The sequence below is a fragment of the Micromesistius poutassou genome (assembly GCF_964030765.1).
Source record: "Micromesistius poutassou genome assembly, chromosome: 11".
NCBI lineage: Eukaryota > Metazoa > Chordata > Actinopteri > Gadiformes > Gadidae > Micromesistius > Micromesistius poutassou.
This window is the reverse complement of record NC_140281.1, coordinates 6,805,640-6,822,897: the sequence shown is the minus strand read 5'-3', so window position 1 is coordinate 6,822,897 and position 17,258 is coordinate 6,805,640. Positions and strand designations below refer to the sequence as shown.

The 17,258-nt window shown below is 41.7% G+C and overlaps 1 protein-coding gene across 2 annotated transcripts in view; it reads left to right on the top strand.

The window, feature by feature from the left end:
- Nucleotides 1–17,258, top strand: part of xylb (xylulokinase homolog (H. influenzae)) — a 50,792-nt gene that overhangs the window by 24,622 nt on the left and 8,912 nt on the right. For both annotated transcript variants that reach the window (XM_084475391.1, XM_084475390.1), the window contains exon 18: nucleotides 8,700–8,797. In XM_084475391.1, the coding sequence (XP_084331517.1) occupies nucleotides 8,700–8,797 (98 nt within the window). The remainder of the gene's footprint in view (nucleotides 1–8,699; nucleotides 8,798–17,258) is intronic.

The following is a 17,258-nucleotide window of genomic DNA, read 5'->3' as shown; positions in this document are numbered from 1 at the left end:
TTTTTTTTTTATTCTGTTTTGGGCATTTGAAAGCAGTATTCTGAAATGGGATCAATTAATAGTTTGTAAACCTATGTTGTGAGTAATAGAGTATGCATGGCCTTCACATGGTTTTTGTGAAGCTGTCCATGTCTTAAAAATATTGATGGGGATGTTTCCAACATTCTTATATGATCAGATTTTTATTTAATTTTGTGCACTTTAGTCTCTGTTTTTGACATTTCCTCACAGTGCAAATATGTTTTTGAATGAGTTTCAAAAAATCTACAAAACAACAACAAAAAGAATCATTAAAATATTGATGCATGATTGTGGACTACGGAAATAATAAAATTCCAGTTGTTTTGGAAATGTTTGAAATCGTTAGAGTAGTTTAGCTTAATATTTAATATATTGCTGCTTATGGCACAATCATTAACGAGAAAATGTCAAACTGGCACTGCATGTTGAAAAGGTTGCTTTTGGATGCGGATTCGGATGCAGTTTTAAGTATTGCGGGTACGGGCGGGTGCGGGTTTGCAAAATAAGACCCTTGTATTGATTCTCGGTCATGGTGGAGAAGGAATTGGGGGAAGAAACTTTGGTTTTGACTCTCTGAAGTACAGATTGAACCGAGACTTCAGATTGATGTGGAAGGACCAGAGATGTCGGAGAACCCGACACAGTTGTTTATCAGTAATATCATCCGGAGGCGCACACAGCTTTTGGCCGTGATATTATATATTATATTAAAGATGTCTATATATTATATTATTTCGATATAGAGCTCCAGGTCTCCCACCGGAGCTCCCGGAGTGTTTTAGAATATCTCATAGAACACGGCCAAAAGCTGTGTGTGCCTCCGGATGGTATTATGAATAAACAACTGCGTCTCTGGTACTACATCATTGCTTCTTTAGCGCTTGTGTGATCTACCGGTCACACCGGTCACCATTAACGTCAAAATCCATTCCGTAGCTCAAATTCACACCGATGTTCTCTCTAGACCTTTTATACCAAGTCCCACCCACTGGCAATGATTTGTAATAGCTCTGTAGCGTCAGCGGGTTTGAAAATGAGGAACTAGTGCTTGTAGTTTTTTAGAGCCCTCCCCATCTTACACTTCCTGCTTTAAATGACGCAAAAATCATCATTTTGCGTCATTTAAAGCAGGAAGTGTTAGAGGTAGATACGAATCTCTTCCGTTTAAGGGGAAAATAAGGGAATGATGCATGACCATTCAAAAATATGACTGGGTTTCTAACGATACAAAGCTTAAGGCAAATGAGTGAAGTGTCCCTTTAAGTCAGGTATCTTGCCAGACATTTGACTACCAATCAATCGTCGTTTTTGCATTTTGCTCGGTTCTATCCATACTGTTGATGCGGAGAATCGAGTGAAAAGACTACAACCAAACATATACAGCCCCATTTCCGTTTCTGGTCCAGTTTCCATTTCAATGGGATTTACAAAGTGCCAAATAAAACACGACAGAAACTGTATTTTGCTACAATACTTGATTTGGAACATCAACGAACACCGCTAACCACTCAGTGATTTGCACATTACTGAAAACGAACGTTTAGGGTTGTTTTAAGGACAGGTTTGTGAATGCCCGTAGCCAGCCATTCTGAAGCAGGCAGGGTGATTCTGAATGAGCCAAATACCCAAGACAGGACCAATAGTCAAAATGTCGGTGTCAACCACTCTATTTCATCCTAGACTAACCAGAAAGGGGGCTCAATGTTCAAAATACCGGAATTGTCCTTTAAGGTTTGGAGTGGTTTATTTTAGCGTTTTGCCCCATTTACTTTCTATATTAAATATCAATATTACAAATATTGATGTCTGTAAAAGTAGTACTGCACTGCACTGATATATGCCTGATGTTTTGAGGTGGTTTGGTGTAAATACGATTCAGCTAGTGAGCTGAATTGTATGAACGACGGGTTCCCAGAGTGTTGCTCTCCACAAAGACTGTTTACCTGCATACAACTAATGCCCGCTCAAACATGATTGGTCAATACTACTCTGACTACAAACGGACTATCAACAAAAACCAGAGAGCTTCCGATACCAAAGTCTTGTCCCGTTGCCTACAGATTTAGCACTCACATGAAGTCATCAGTTCATAGACATTATTACTAACAAATAGGATGGAAAAAGACGGACCTGCAGTCCACACAGATCAACCCTATGCTAAGTTGTATTAACTGTTATTAAGTAAGACATATATTTCAAAATGGATGATAAAAAAGATATTGATATTCTCATGAGATACTTGTTGGAACGACTGCACACCCGTGGGATTACAGGATTAAGAACTGCTAAGGTGGAGGCATACTATACGGCTTTTTATACAGGTTGTAAGGTCTTGTTCTGTATTATCCTTTGTGGGAACATTTTGTCCTCTGTGGACTCAGTACAAATACGTTTAAAGTAGGACTCATCTTACACAATGTCTACCATGTGTGCTGTTACGATTAAGTATTTATCCCCTCTTCTCCAGCTCCATCTATCTCCACACGCTCCCAGGAGGATCATTAGCGGTTAGCATCAGCTGCATTACACTCCTTTTTGAAGTCGGCGCAGTTTGCGTTAGATATGAATATCCCATGTTTTGTTTTTTTCCTCTTGCCATTTCCCCACCAAAATACTGCCATAGATGGCGAGAATTATCTTTTACACTCATTGCTCTTACCAAATGATATAAAACAGGCCTGCCAACCTCACGCTATACTTAATATTTCATACATATATGTGTCATATCTCGTGGCGGCTTGCGTGGCTCCATTTGAAGCGGGTGCAACAGGGTGGGTGTTACTGGGCCGCCTCTCTTTTCCTGCTCTGATGAAACTCCGTTGTGGCAGTCCACGGAGATCATTTTCATCTTCTGGTTTATGGACAGAAGTCTTCATGTTGCCCAGGCGATCCTAACAGCCCTCTGCAGAGTTGCTGCGTCGACGCGTACGAGCCGCACCGTGAATCAACTCAAAGAAAGCAAGAGCATGTAAAATGCTCTATTTATCTTTTATGTATGCTGAGCGGGAAAGGCGGCGGTATGTCTGGTGGTGTGCCTGATGTGATAAACAGGCCCTGATGCTACTATAGGGAATATATGCACTGGCAATAAAGGCTGTTGAATATTGCGGCCTTAATATAAAATGAAATATCAATATTGTGTGAAAGTAAAATAGATGGATGGAGGGATAGATAAATGAATGATGGAGGGATAAAGGATGGATGATAGACGGATGGATGGATGGATGGATAAATGGATGATAGATGGATGATTCATGTTTGATGGAGGGATTGAAGATGGAGCATAGCGATGACTTCTATAGGCGATGACTTAAATAAATCATTGGTGATTGGATGTACCATGCATTTTCCCAGTTATTTCCACTTTGATGAGATGCATCAATGAAACTAGTGAGCACTAAGGCTTTTGATAGTGGATCCTGTTGAGGGTCTGAACAGAACAACGAGAGAGAAATTAATAACCTTTACATACACAGACAAATCACTATGAGATAGATACTAGACTGTGTGTGTGTCTGTGTGTGTTTGGGGGCAATGGGGTTGTATTCAATAGTGAGAGAATGATTTAGTAGTAGTGAAGATTGAGTTAAATTTGTCTTTCAGACACAGGTGTTACTACGGCGTGTATTTTTTATTAGTTCAGTAATGCAAAGCTTAATTCAGAGCTATAGAAAGACAGAGTTATCTCAATGGAGGGTCAAAGAGCTGGATGGTTACTGGGTTCATGTAGCTTCAGATGGTTCCAGGGGAATTTGAGCATGACCTTTCTGACCTACCATGAAACAGCCATGTTTGGAAACTAGTTAACATACAAATTGATTTGGAGTATTGCAAACCAAAGGTAGGAATTGAATATCACAAATATTACATTTTTTATTTCAAAGGGAACACCTCTTATTTTGAAGATCAAGGTGATACTGTAACATTAAAATAGCAAAATAAAATATTTTAATATTTTGTCAACTATCAACTGCCAATAAATGTCACATCCTACACCCACACATTTCATAAATGCAACAAACTATAGGCTATTGGTTATTTTATATGTAGTATAACTATATATAAAACGTTAGATGCTGTGTTATTTCATTTTTGTGGTTGCCGACCCTGATCTAGACCGAGCATTAGCCTCTCCAAGGGATCTGTATCCACCACCAACAGTACGGTTCAGCAAGCTCAACGATCAATGTGTTGCCATTGAATGCTTGAATGCATTTATGACCTCTAACTACATCAACAAACTTAGAATCATCTCCTGTTTCAAAATATGAGGCCCTAATTGAGGTGCACATAGAGAGCATGACTACATACAAAGATGAACCCCATGTACGCAGTCTATGGTTATCTGCTTTAACATGAGTGTACCGTCAATGTGCTAAACTGATCAGAATCACAATCATGACATCCAACTCAAAACATATATTTAGAGGCATTTGCCGGTACGGATGCACACCACTACACGATAACAACCAGGAACCATATTGATGATATTGATTTTCTCCCTGTAACATAGCTTTATTAGTTTCTGTACGTTAGCTAGAAAAAGTCTACCAACTGCTAAAAAATTGGCAAGACACTGTAAAACATGTTTCTAACTAAATTAAAATCTGATAATAACTCATTTGCAGCACTGCTGCAATTAGGTTCCATGTTTGGAACTATTGAGCGTCTCTATGTTCCGCCATTGCTCTAAAATAATTAGCATGTTAGAGCGAACAGAGATGAAGCAACTCTCTCTCTCTATCTCTTTATCCACTTCATGCCTTGGTGGCACATAGGGCCTCCACAGAGCGCTTCCACTTTTCCCGGTCGACAGCAGTTGTTCTTGCCTCGGCCCATGATCTCCACCCCGCCTCTTCTCTTTCTTTCTCCGCTGTACGTCTCCAGGTGGTCTTTGGTCTCCCTCTTCTTCTTTTCCCTTCAGGTGCCCAGGTCATTGCAATATTGCAGTCATTATTTTGGTCCTGCCTTAGTATATGACCAATCATCTTCCATCTTCTCCTCTTTACTTCCTCGCTCAGTGGCCTCATGTCGGCTCTTTCTAATAGTTCTTCTGTACTAATGTGGTCTTGCCATTGGATTTTGAGGATTCTTCTTAGACATTTGTTGTGAAACACGTCGATTGCTTTGTTGTCTCCTTTATTAATTTTCCATGTTTCGCATCCATATAGTAACACCGGCACCACTAATGTTTTGTACAGCCTCAATTTCGTTCTTCTTGTGATGCTCTTGGAGTTCCAGATCTTTTTTATTTTAATGAATGCACCTCTTGCTTTTGAAAGTCTATTTTTCAGATCCTTCATTCCTCCTCCATCCTTACTTACTGTGGCTCCTAGGTAAGTGAACTCTTCTACATCTTCAATGTGCTCTCCGTTGACGTTTATCTTCTCCTGGTTTCTTGCGTGCATTCTCATGGTTTTTGTTTTTCCTGTGTTGATCTTGAGTCCAACCCGCCTGGCTTCTTCTTCCATTCTTGATGATTTTTCTTGCATATGCTGTTTGGTGGAGGAGACTAATGCTACATCGTCTGCAAAATCCAGGTCATCGAGCTTTGATGTAAGCTTCCACCTGATTCCATTCTCACCGTGTCCAACCGTTTTTTTCATTATCCAGTCCATGATAATCAAGAACAAAAATCCTGACATATTGCATCCCTGTTTAACTCCACTCTTAATGTTAAACCACTCACATATCTCTCCTTGGTCTATAACTGCACACTGGAAGTCTTCATAAAAGGTTCTCACAATTCTCACTATCTTCTCTGGGATCCCATACTTCTTCATGATGAGCCATAGGCTTTCATGATGGACCGAGTCAAAAGCCTTCTCAAAGTCTACAAAGTTCAGGTATAGCGTTGCTTGCCATTCGTTGACCTGCTCGATGATGTTCCTCAATATGAAGACTTGCTCTGTTGTTCCTCTGCCCCTCCTGTACCCTGCTTGCTCCTTCCTTAACCTGGAGTCGATTCCACCTCTGATCCGATCTATGATGATCCTACCAAGTACCTTTCCCACCACAGAGAGCAGGGTGATGCCTCTGAAGTTCTTGCATTCTTTGAGATTTCCTTTTTTGGCAAGTTTTATGATAAGCCCTCTCTTCCAGTTGTTGGGAATCTTTTCATGTCTCCATATTTTCTCCAATAGCTGGTGTATCTTCGTTGTTGAGAAGTCTATGTCTGCTTTTAGTATGTCTGCTGTGATGGAGTCTATTCCTGGAGCTTTTCCATTCCGTAATCCTTTTATCACTTCTTTTACTTCTCTTAGTGTTGGTTCATGTACAGCAATCTCTTCAATCATTTCAGTGAGTTCACATTCTTCGTCCTCAGTTATTGGGTCTTCTGGTTCTTCTCTATTGAGTACTTCCTTGAAGTGCTCCGTCCACCTTGCCTGTACTTCCTTTTTTCCACTGATGAGGACACCTTTCTTGTCAAGAACTGCTGAACTGTGCCTAGGCCTTTCATTGCATAGTGTCTTAGTGAGTCCATATAGTGTCTTCATGTGCTGTTTTCTTGCGGCATCTTCTGCTTCGTTTGCAATGTTTTCCATCCATTTCTTTTTGTCTGATTTTATGCTTGTCTTGGTCTCTCTGTTCTTCTCTGCATACTGTAATTTTAACTGCTTCTTGATTCTCTCTGATCGCATGCTCAGAATCTTCCTATTTATTTCTTCTCGTTGGTCAACAAGACTCCATGATTTTTCACTGATCCATGGTTTTTTCTTCTTTCGTGGTCTGCCTAGGACTGCTTCAGCCACCTCTTTATAGGCTTTCTCCATTATCCGAGAGTCATGCTCCACCTCCTCGCCTTCTTCCACTTCTGGCTCTTCATTTTCCAGTACTTGGTACTTGTTTCTTAGGCTGATGGTGAAGGTCCTTAATATGTCTTCATTCTTCAGCTTTGATGTGTCGTACGTGACTCTGGGGTTTTTCTTTTCTTTTGGATGCGTCATTAGTTTTAGCTTGATTTTTGTGCACACAAGGTAGTGGTCGCTCCCAACATCAGCAGACCTGTATGCTCTTGTATCTTCCACTGAGTTCCTGAATCTTTTGTTGATTATCACATGGTCTATTTGGTTCTTGGTCCTTCCATCTGGGGATGTCCACGTGGCTTTGTGTATACCCTTGTGTGGGAACAGTGTTCCTGTGATGACTAGCTCATTCAAGTCACACAAATCACACAGCCTTTCTCCGTTGTTGTTTCTCTTCCCAAGCCCATGCCTGCCCATCACTCTCTCGTAGCCTTCATTCTCATCTCCTACTTTGGCGTTCATGTCTCCAGTGACAATCAGCATGTCATGTGTGTTCCTCTTGTCTAGTACATCTTGCAGTCTCTGGTAGAACTCATTTTTAACTTGCTCCTCTGCATCTTCGGTGGGTGCGTAGATATGCACCACCGTTAGCTTTATGTGTCGTGAATGATATCTGGCCTGAATGATCCTTTCGCTGACTGGCGTCCAATCAATCAAGGCTCTTGCTGCCCTTTTTGACATCAGTATGCCTACTCCTTGTCGGTGGTCGTCATCATCTCTTCCGGAGTAAATGATGGTTTGTCCTTCTGCGAGATCCATTTTTCCTTGTCCTGTCCAGTGTGTTTCGCTGACACCCAAGATGTGGATGTTTTTGCTGGTCATTTCTCTTGCTACAATGTTGATATTTCCAGTTCTGTACAGTGTTCTTACATTCCAATTTCCAATCTTCATGGTTACTTTGGGGTGCATTAATGGCCGACTCGGCCCAGAGGCGTCCTCTCGGCTTTGACCTCTGGGCGTCATGGTGTCCCTCTTATTAGAAGTACTGGCTATGATGTCCCGTGGGTTCAGTGAGTTTGCTCTGCTTCTGGTTTCTGTAATAATTTGTTTTTCTGGGAGTGGGTTATCAGCCCTCAGCCCAACCCCCAACCTGGAGGACCAGTGGGATCATTCTTCGTCTGGTCTCTACCCTTCGACCTGTTCGGCATGGGTGACCCTGCCAGGAGTGGAAAACTCCTGCCGACATAGCTCTAGAGGTCATGGAGACACGCAAACTGCCCCACCACGATAAGGTGATGATCCCATCGGGGCTCTGGCTAAATCAGTATAGAATGGTGCTAGGCGGCTAGTCAAACAAAGCTAAAATTGTATACCTAATATGTCAGTCGTGGATGATCGAGAGCGGAATGATAATCAAGTAGCATAGCTACCAATGCTTATCCATGCTAATCCATTTAAAGTCCCCGAACCTGCTACAGCCTCTTGCCCAGCAAAACAGTGACTGCAATGTTGAAGAATATGGATTTGTTCACAGTGGTTTTCTGCGTGTGTTTGGTGCTTGTGTCAATAAAACTAGTCTCTGTGTCTTAGTCTCTTTGGCATTGTGTGTGTGTGTGTTTGTGTTAGAGTCTCTGTGCACATTCCACACATAAACACATTTGAAGTCCCTTCTGGAAGCAGCCTGTATAACCAGAGTATAACCACAGACTTCTATCGTGGTCCTACTGGGTCACCATTTCAGACCAAGTGAGAGAGGGAGAGAGAAAGTCTACCATTAGTCAAACAGACCACCAGAGCACAACCATTTAAATCAGGCCTGGGTGAGGGCGGGAAGGATAGTAATTACTGACCAATCCTAATCCAACATGTTAGCAATTGACCAATAAGAAGACGTCCTCCCCTCTGATGTTGTTGGTGTGTCTTTTGTTGCAGGGCTGGAATCTGTAGAGTCCGGGGTCCCCTTCTCTGACGTGGTGAAGGACGCAATGGAGCCCCAGCTGGCTGTAACTCCCAACCCACCAGCAAAAGAGGTAAAAACACACACACACACACACACACACACACACACACACACACACACACAGTCTCACTCCGAGAACGTCTGGCGTCCGAGAATGTCTGGCGCCTCCTGCAGACGGAGAAGGGATTCAATTCACTACAATGTAATGCCATCCCCCCGCATAGGATTTTTTAATGTGAAAATGGTGGACATACTTTATAATAACATGGTTGCTATGACGATTGCTATGGACGCTGAAACCAGCAGCTCGCGTGCCGTTTAAATCATGGCTATAAATGTTTGTCTTTGCTGATTATGTTATTTTATGTAACCGTGTAACGATGTTCTCTTATTAACGTGAAACCAGGACGTTTTGACGAGTTTTCAGTGAGACTGTGTTGATTCTCGCCCTCCCATCTTGTATTTAATAATCCATTTTCTTTGCTTCGAGGAGGTCTGGTGGTCTCCGTATATAATAAATAAATAAACATATATATAAATATGTATCTATAAAAATGAAATAATGGCCAGGTCGTGTAGTCGAGGGCAACCACCATAGCGCCATAGAATCCTGCGCAGCCTGCCCCATATTCTGTCGAAAATAATCTCCTGATTGAAATGCATTGGTTTAATTCACTCTGGTTTAATTCACAGCCCATTGACTCCTGTATCAACCCGACTACGGCTCTAATAGACGTTGTGAGCATCTTTCCTATTGGAAAGTTATTAGGATTTTTTTTGTGTGAAAATGACATACTTTTTATTCAGGGTGGAAAATATGATTTTATAGTATAGTTACGCCATTGAAAGTGTTTATGTTAACATTTTTAGCGAGAAATGTGCATTTTACTTTCCTAATCTTCGCTCGGTAAATGTGTAGGATGTTTGGTTTGAAAGTTAGGACGAAGAATATTTCAGGTGTCGACAGAAATATAATAACATGGTTGCTATGACGGTTGCTATGGACGCTGAAACCAGCAGCTTGCATGCTGTTTAAATCATGGCTGTAAAACCATTGTCTTTGCTGATTATGTTATTTCATGTAACCGTGTAATGATGTTCTCTTATTTAACAACTTAAAACAAAAACTTTAGTACATTTTTTAGAGCAGGTATGGTGTCTCCTTTCTTGGGATTTAATAGAGCGCGTTAACAGACCATTTTCTTTGCTTCGAGGAGGTCTGGTGGTCTCCGTATATAATAAATTGATAAATTAATTGGATATCTATTTTCAACTTCAGAAGGGGGGCGGGCTGCACAGGTACAACAAACAGGTACAGGTACAAGTACAATAATCCAATTTATAGAATTTTTCAGCAGACCCCCTCAAAAACTAAAACTAACCACGTCCCTTAAACCCAGTCTCATTCCAGATTGAAGTAAAACTGCGTTGGTCCACAGCGGAAAATGCATTACGGCTCTGAACATGTGACACGCCTACATTTTTTTGGCCCATTCTTTTCAATGGGCCTGCGTCCACGTCATGACTTACTAGGATGGTTGCCATCGATCGCCCCCCATATCTTTCTATTTTCCACAGTTTAGACTTGTATAATTAATAAGTTACTTTTGTAATCAACTTGTTTTGTAATATTTTTTTTTTATCTCTGTCTGGTGGCTAGTTACGTCACTCTGAGAGATGCGCACGGACATATTTGGTAGTGACACAGCCTATAACCTATTCGTCAAGGCTAAACAAAAAAAAATAAAAATCAAGCTCATTGATTTAACAAGGCAGGGTTATTGGAAATAATTCATTAAGTTATCATGTGTGAGAGGTCATTCCTCCTCCTGAGTGTGTATTGACTATTTCTGGTGATTGAAATCCTCATTGCAAGCTTCCTATTTATGTCTAGTGTACCCCTACTGTCCACAAGCACCCCCCCCCCTCCCCATATGGATATGGAGAATTGTTGCCACGTCCCAGTGGTGGTGGTGTCATATATATGAAAGAGGGCATTCAAATATACTACAATGATCAATTAGCAGGCCAAAGCCCTAAAGGAAGTGATGCAATAGGTAACTTCTGAGTCAAGGCCAGTAACAAGTAAGCTATAGACCTGGGGTCTCTTTTTTATCAATGGGGGTCTCAAAGGACGCATACGATTATCAATCGTATTATTGGGGGCTCCAGCCCTACAAGAAATTACTCACCAAGTGCTCCATCTGATCTCGTTGCACCTCACCGGTTCGCTTGCAAAATTTTAGCCTGAAGTTCTTCCCAGACCTACACCCTGTTATGGTATTTTAGTCCAGGAAAGGCCGCCGAGACAGGATTGCTTTTAACTCACTTTATTGGGTTAAGGTTGTTGGTCTATTGTCTATCGTCTATGAAACAAAAGGAGAGGGATCGTATATAACACGCGTGGAGCGTCTCTAAGCTTTACATCTAATCGATACGCCGCCGAAGAGATTCTGATTCTAAAATGGCGGAGTCCGAGTTAAATAGGCAGGTAGAGGTGGGCGTGTTCTGTGGCTTTAAAAGCCCGCCCCCTTTCATCTATGTATGATCAGCTTATGTTATGTTTACTCAGTATTGTGGCTATGGGAGAATATTATGACTGAAATATGTTACAACCCTAGCCATCCAACATGCATATCTGAGAATCAGGCCTCTCTTTAATAATGACAAAAAGTTATGAGAGAAATGCACATTCACTTTTTGTTATCTCATAAGGGGCGTGGTGACCTTTTGACCCCAGACTTCTGGTCTAGAAACTAATCTGTCTTATTCACATTTACCTTACTGTTGGAGGTCACGCCCCTTTTCCCGCCTTTTCGAGATAGCTAGAGATGCCAAAATGTATACACACATTTCCCAGTGTCCTGAGAACGACATATCTGAGATTTGGAGTTCTAGCCCTTACAGAAAAAAACATTTCCAAAATGGACAGTTTTTTGGACAAAGCCTCTCAGAAGTGTTGCGTGCAAGACCTGGATCAGAATGTAGTGGAAAGAAAGTTTTTGGGATAGGAAGGTCCTACCTCCCTGAAACTTGACTACCTTATTCTAGGGCCTAACTGGGACCCCCACACCAAAACTTGGCCTTCTCTGACCCCAAGGGCAGGGAGGGGGGGGTCTGAGGTTTTGGGTTAGGGTTAGGGTTAGGGTTAGGGTTAGGTTAGGGTTAGGGTTAGGTTATTTTCCAGAGACCCACAATTTTCACAGAGTAATCCCAAGATGCACCCTGAAGGTCTAATGGACAAGATTCTATCTCTTTTCAACTAATTTTGATTAATGTAACATTGGCAACGGCTTGTTGCCAATGCGTTTCAGTGGAGCATTTGATGATGCTGTGTGAGCCTTTGCTGTAGAGCTGGAGCCCCCAAGTTGATAATCACATGTGTCCTTTGAGACCCTCTTTGATATAAAAGAGATCCCAGGTCTATAGCTTACTGCTTAATGTCCTCACCTCAGCCACGTATTGCATTACTTCCTTTAGGGCTTCGGCCTCCTAATGAATCACTTTAGTATATTTGAATGCCCTCTTTCATTTATATGACACCACCACCACTGGGACGTGGCAGCAATTCTCCATATCCATATTGGGAGGGTGGGGGGGTGCTTGTGGACAGTACGGGTACACTAGACATAAATAGGAAGCACACTCAGGAGGAGGAATTACTTCTCACACATGATAACTTTTAATTGTTTCAAATAACATGCCTCATTAAATCAATGAGCTTGATGTTTTGCTTGCACAAATAGGTTATAGGCTGTGTCACTACAAAATCTGTCCATGCACATCTCTGGTGACGTGACTAGCCACCAGACAGAGATAAAAAAAAAAGGTCAGAAAGTCAAGTTCAATACAAAAGTAACTTATTAATTAAGTATTAAGTATAAACTGCGGAAAATAGAAAGATATTCCATGGTGAATTTTGAAGGACACCTATCTATCTGTTGTCTATTTCCTAGCCAGCAGACCCTAGTTTACGACAAAAACAACACAATTGACGGCAGCTCAGTTGCCGCACTTAACGTCGTTAACTTGGTTTGGAGCAGAGCTATGAATGAATGTTATGTTACAATGAATGTTTATGTTTGAACTCATGAAGTCGTTTGCAACGTGAACGGTGCATACATTGTGTACATTAATGTTCCTCATCACAGCGTCCCGCTCCTATCACAGGAACCTAGAATCTATATGTTCGGGGGTTTGTTCAGAATATTGTGCATATAACGTGTACATGTATTAGTTGCAGGATATATGCATGGATGTTACAGAAAATTAAATAATGGCCAGGTCGTGTAGTCGAGGGCAACCACCATAGCGCCATAGAATCCTGTGCAGCCTGCCCCATATTCTGTCGAAAATAATCTCCCGATTGAAATGCATTGATTTAATATTGAATTAATGAAATAATAATAATAATAATAATAATTATATATATATAAATAAATATACAATTATTTAGATTATGATTATGGGCGTGCATGTGTACTTGCGTACCAGTTATGTGAACTAGGGCTGTATCACGATATAAGTGTTCCATATCGGTCGATATCGATAATTATTGCTAAAAAAAATTTTTAAAGGACCAGGGCCCCGTTTCCCGAAAGCATCGTTAGCCTAACGACGTTGTTAACACCGTCGTACGATCATCGCAGAATTTTCGAACCGTTTCCCGAAAGCATCGTTACGTAACGACGTCGTTAAAACCCTCGTAGCTAACGACGCCTACAGGGGTACTTGTTAAGCACTAGGATGCATCGTTACTATAGCCTCAGTGGAGTCACCAGCTGGACATTCCGTGTATTGGATGTGTTTTATTAAAACACGTCATCCAATACCACTGAATGTCCAGCTGGCGCTATTTCGCAATACCCCAAAAACAGTGGTTCCCGCATATATATTACTCGTAGACTACTGTTAGATTTAAACAGCAAAGACAGAGACATGTTAGAAGTCAACACAAATATAACTTATTGCAGCAATAAAATTCCAAAAATCCATGCGCAGTCGAAATGTAGGCGATCAAACGCCACGTCACAAGGCAACTCTATCACAAGGCATATAATAAAATCAAATGATTCCGTTGCTCGTGTGGGAGGTCGCTTGCGAGCGGCACTTGCTGTCTCCCTCTGATTTTAATTCAACCATCGTGGTTAAAATGTCCTCATATTGATCAATGACAGAAGACATACTGTACATGAATCATGCTGAGACCAGCGGGTGTCTGAGAATTTCTGCAGGCGTTTTTTGTTGTAATTGTTTGCCATAAAGCACTGTAGGCGCATCAGTGAGGCTGTGATGAAGTTCACTATTTATTGGACCGTGTCTAGACAGTTACGGACATCCCTGACCTCCATCGTACGATGGATCGTACGAGCATGGATCCATCGTTATCGGGAAACGGGGCCCAGGAGAAAAATATAAACGTAAACAGTTTTATTTTAAACTTAACCTTCCCCTGATTGTAGGCAGACAGGGAAAAGGAATGTCAACACAACCATGGAAAACTCAAATATAACCACTTAAATATAACCATAAGTCAGAATGAAAATGAACATCACAATGAAAGCTTAACAATTATCAATTATAAAGTGCTTAAAAACATGTGCTACAAAAAAGTGTTCTAAAAACATTTGCAGTGTTAAATGTAAACATAAGAGATGAGATCATGAGATCACTATTGCATTACTTGGTAGGTGGATTAAAGCTTATCTTCAACCTGGAGTCCCTACCGAACATGGAACATATGGATGTCATTGTTGTTGGGACATGGAGATATGTCCAAGGCCCCGTTTCCCGATAACGATGGATCCATGCTCGTACGATCCATCGTACGATGGATCTCACGATGCATCGTTAATTTTAGGGGAGCGTTTCCCGAAACTCATCTTAACATGAACGCGCGTGCTCTGCTCTTACGACGTCGTAGGATTGTAGCTGTCTACTGACACGGTGCTGAAATGGGCTCCATATGAGGGGGAGACGCAGAAATGTTGTTGGATTAAACTATATTTTGTGGCAGCAAAAAAATATCTCCCCATCAAGGCCAACAGCAGAGTAGCCTACGAAAAGAATAGACTAATATGAATGCTACAAATATTAAAACACAATTGATTAGGTCTAGGCCGACATATGCTATATCAGTCCTAATCCTGAACGCACCGTGCGTACATTGTTTCACGGCATTTTCTCCCCTGAAATAATTCCATATTACAAAAATAAAAAATAGCATGTGTCTGTGTGACAACTATAGCATTTATTTAAATGTCCTGATTTCTGAAACATGCTTTGTGCCGCAAAGAGGGCAGACTTTCTCTGATTCCTGCATTCCGTTTCATTCATTCATTCAGTGATTGACGCGCCGCACACTCTCTAGAAACTTTGGTGTCAACATTAAAAATGCAACGTTCCATTCATTCATTATCTTTCAAACGCAGAGGCATTGACACGGCTATTGCTGTTGCTGGTCTAGATCGATTCCTGCCCATATTGTTGGGCAGGGGTATGATGATGCGGGCAATGTAAGCGGGAAAGGCACGCATCACAGCACAGTTTCCCGCAGCAGTCTACGTTCACTGCAGAAACCATGCTCTCAACTTGGCGATTGTGCACTCCACTAAGGTCAGGGATGTTCGTAACTGTCTAGACACGGTCCAATAAATAGTGAACTTCATCACAGCCTCATCGACGCGCCTACAGTGCTTTATGGCAAACAATCGCAACAAAAAACGCCTGCAGAAATTCTCCGACACCCGCTGGTCTCAGCATGATTCATGTACAGTATGTCTTCTGTCATTGATCAATATGAGAACATTTTAACCACGATGGTTGAATTAAAATCAGAGGGAGACAGCAAGTGCCGCTCGCAAGCGACCTCCCACAAGAGCAATGGAATCATTTGATTTTATTATATGCCTTGTGATAGGGTTGCCTTGTGACGTGGCGTTTCATCGGTACATTTATTTTTGGCATTTTAAATTGCTGCAATAAATTATATTTGTGTTGACTTCTAACATGTCTCTATCTTTGCTGTTTAAATCTAACAGTAGTCTACGAGTAATATATATGTGGGAACCACTGTTTTATTGCGAAATAGCGCCAGCTGGACATTCCGTGGTAGGCTATTGGATGACGTGTTTTCAATAAAACACATCCAATACACGGAATGTCCAGCTGGTGACTCCACTGAGGCTATTCATACTTTGCGGTCACGTGACTACCTTGGATACCTGGAGGGCAACAAATGCTGGCAAAATGGCGACGAACAACGGCCAACCAGGGGAATTGCAGCCTGATTGGCCAATACAGATTTCCGATACTTAAATAAATCAACTATTTAGACCATTTGTCACAAAATGTTAAAATTAGATACGAAAAGAAAATAAACATACTCGGAACTTGTGATCCATACACAGCACCCACTGATGTAGGTTATTCATTGCTTTGAAGCTGGCAAAGACGCTACCGGACTTGGAGTTTGGAGATATTTACATTTATCTCATAGAGAATCCGTCACCTTATACCGCACAACAATTGAAAGCCTACGGATGGGTTAACAACGCTGTCGTATGGGAGGTGAAAAACAGGAATATCTTCATAATCAAAGCAAAGGTGAATGTTACTATTCCACCATCCACTATGAAATGTCCCCTTTTGTCCGCGATTACATAGCCAATGTGGTCTTATTATAGCCCGATCATTCACTAAAATACACATAGAAAGATTAAAGCATCCAGCATATGATTTCAACAATGTGTGAGGGCAGGGATGATCGCACAGTTGCTGTTACAGAATGCTGCGCGATTTAATCTGCAGTGGAATGAGCGCTGGGCGGAGATGTTCGCGCATTTCAGAAGCAGGGAGATTCCGTATAAAATATGTCTAATTTGTCAGTTTGCCATGTGTATGCCTGGCACAAATGCTCCCATTGAATTAATCTTTCCATCATGGCGGTATTTGGACTGAGAGGAACCTAATGACCGTTCATGTGGTAAAACTGGCGACGTCCTCATTATGTTACTAGGTTTCGTTGCTGGAGTTATTGCCCGCCAGCCAGTCGTTGTGACGTCACGTGCAAAGTATGAATAGTAACGATGCATCCTAGTGCTCTACGAGTACCCCTGTAGCCCAGTGGCGGAGCCACGTGGTGGCCAGGGGTGGCCGTGGCCACCCCTGGAACCTGACTGGCCACCCCAGTCAACGGCCCAACAATCCAAAACCCAAGTGGAAACCAGATGGAAAAAGGTTGTAGTTGAAAACGTGACGCAGCTTTTACTTCTTCGCCACCTACAGAGTTTGTTATGGACGATCATTCAAAAACCCCATGTTATTTCACATAGACATTTGGCTGAGGGAAACGGGAGCCTCGGAGGCAGGACTTATTCTTCAGAGGTCCATAGCAACCATGTTAATGTCTTCCTAATAACTATCCAATAGGAAAGATGCTCACAACGTCTATTAGAGCCGTAGTCGGGTTGATACAGGAGTCAATGGGCTGTGAATTAAACCAGAGTGAATTAAACCAATCCATTTCAATC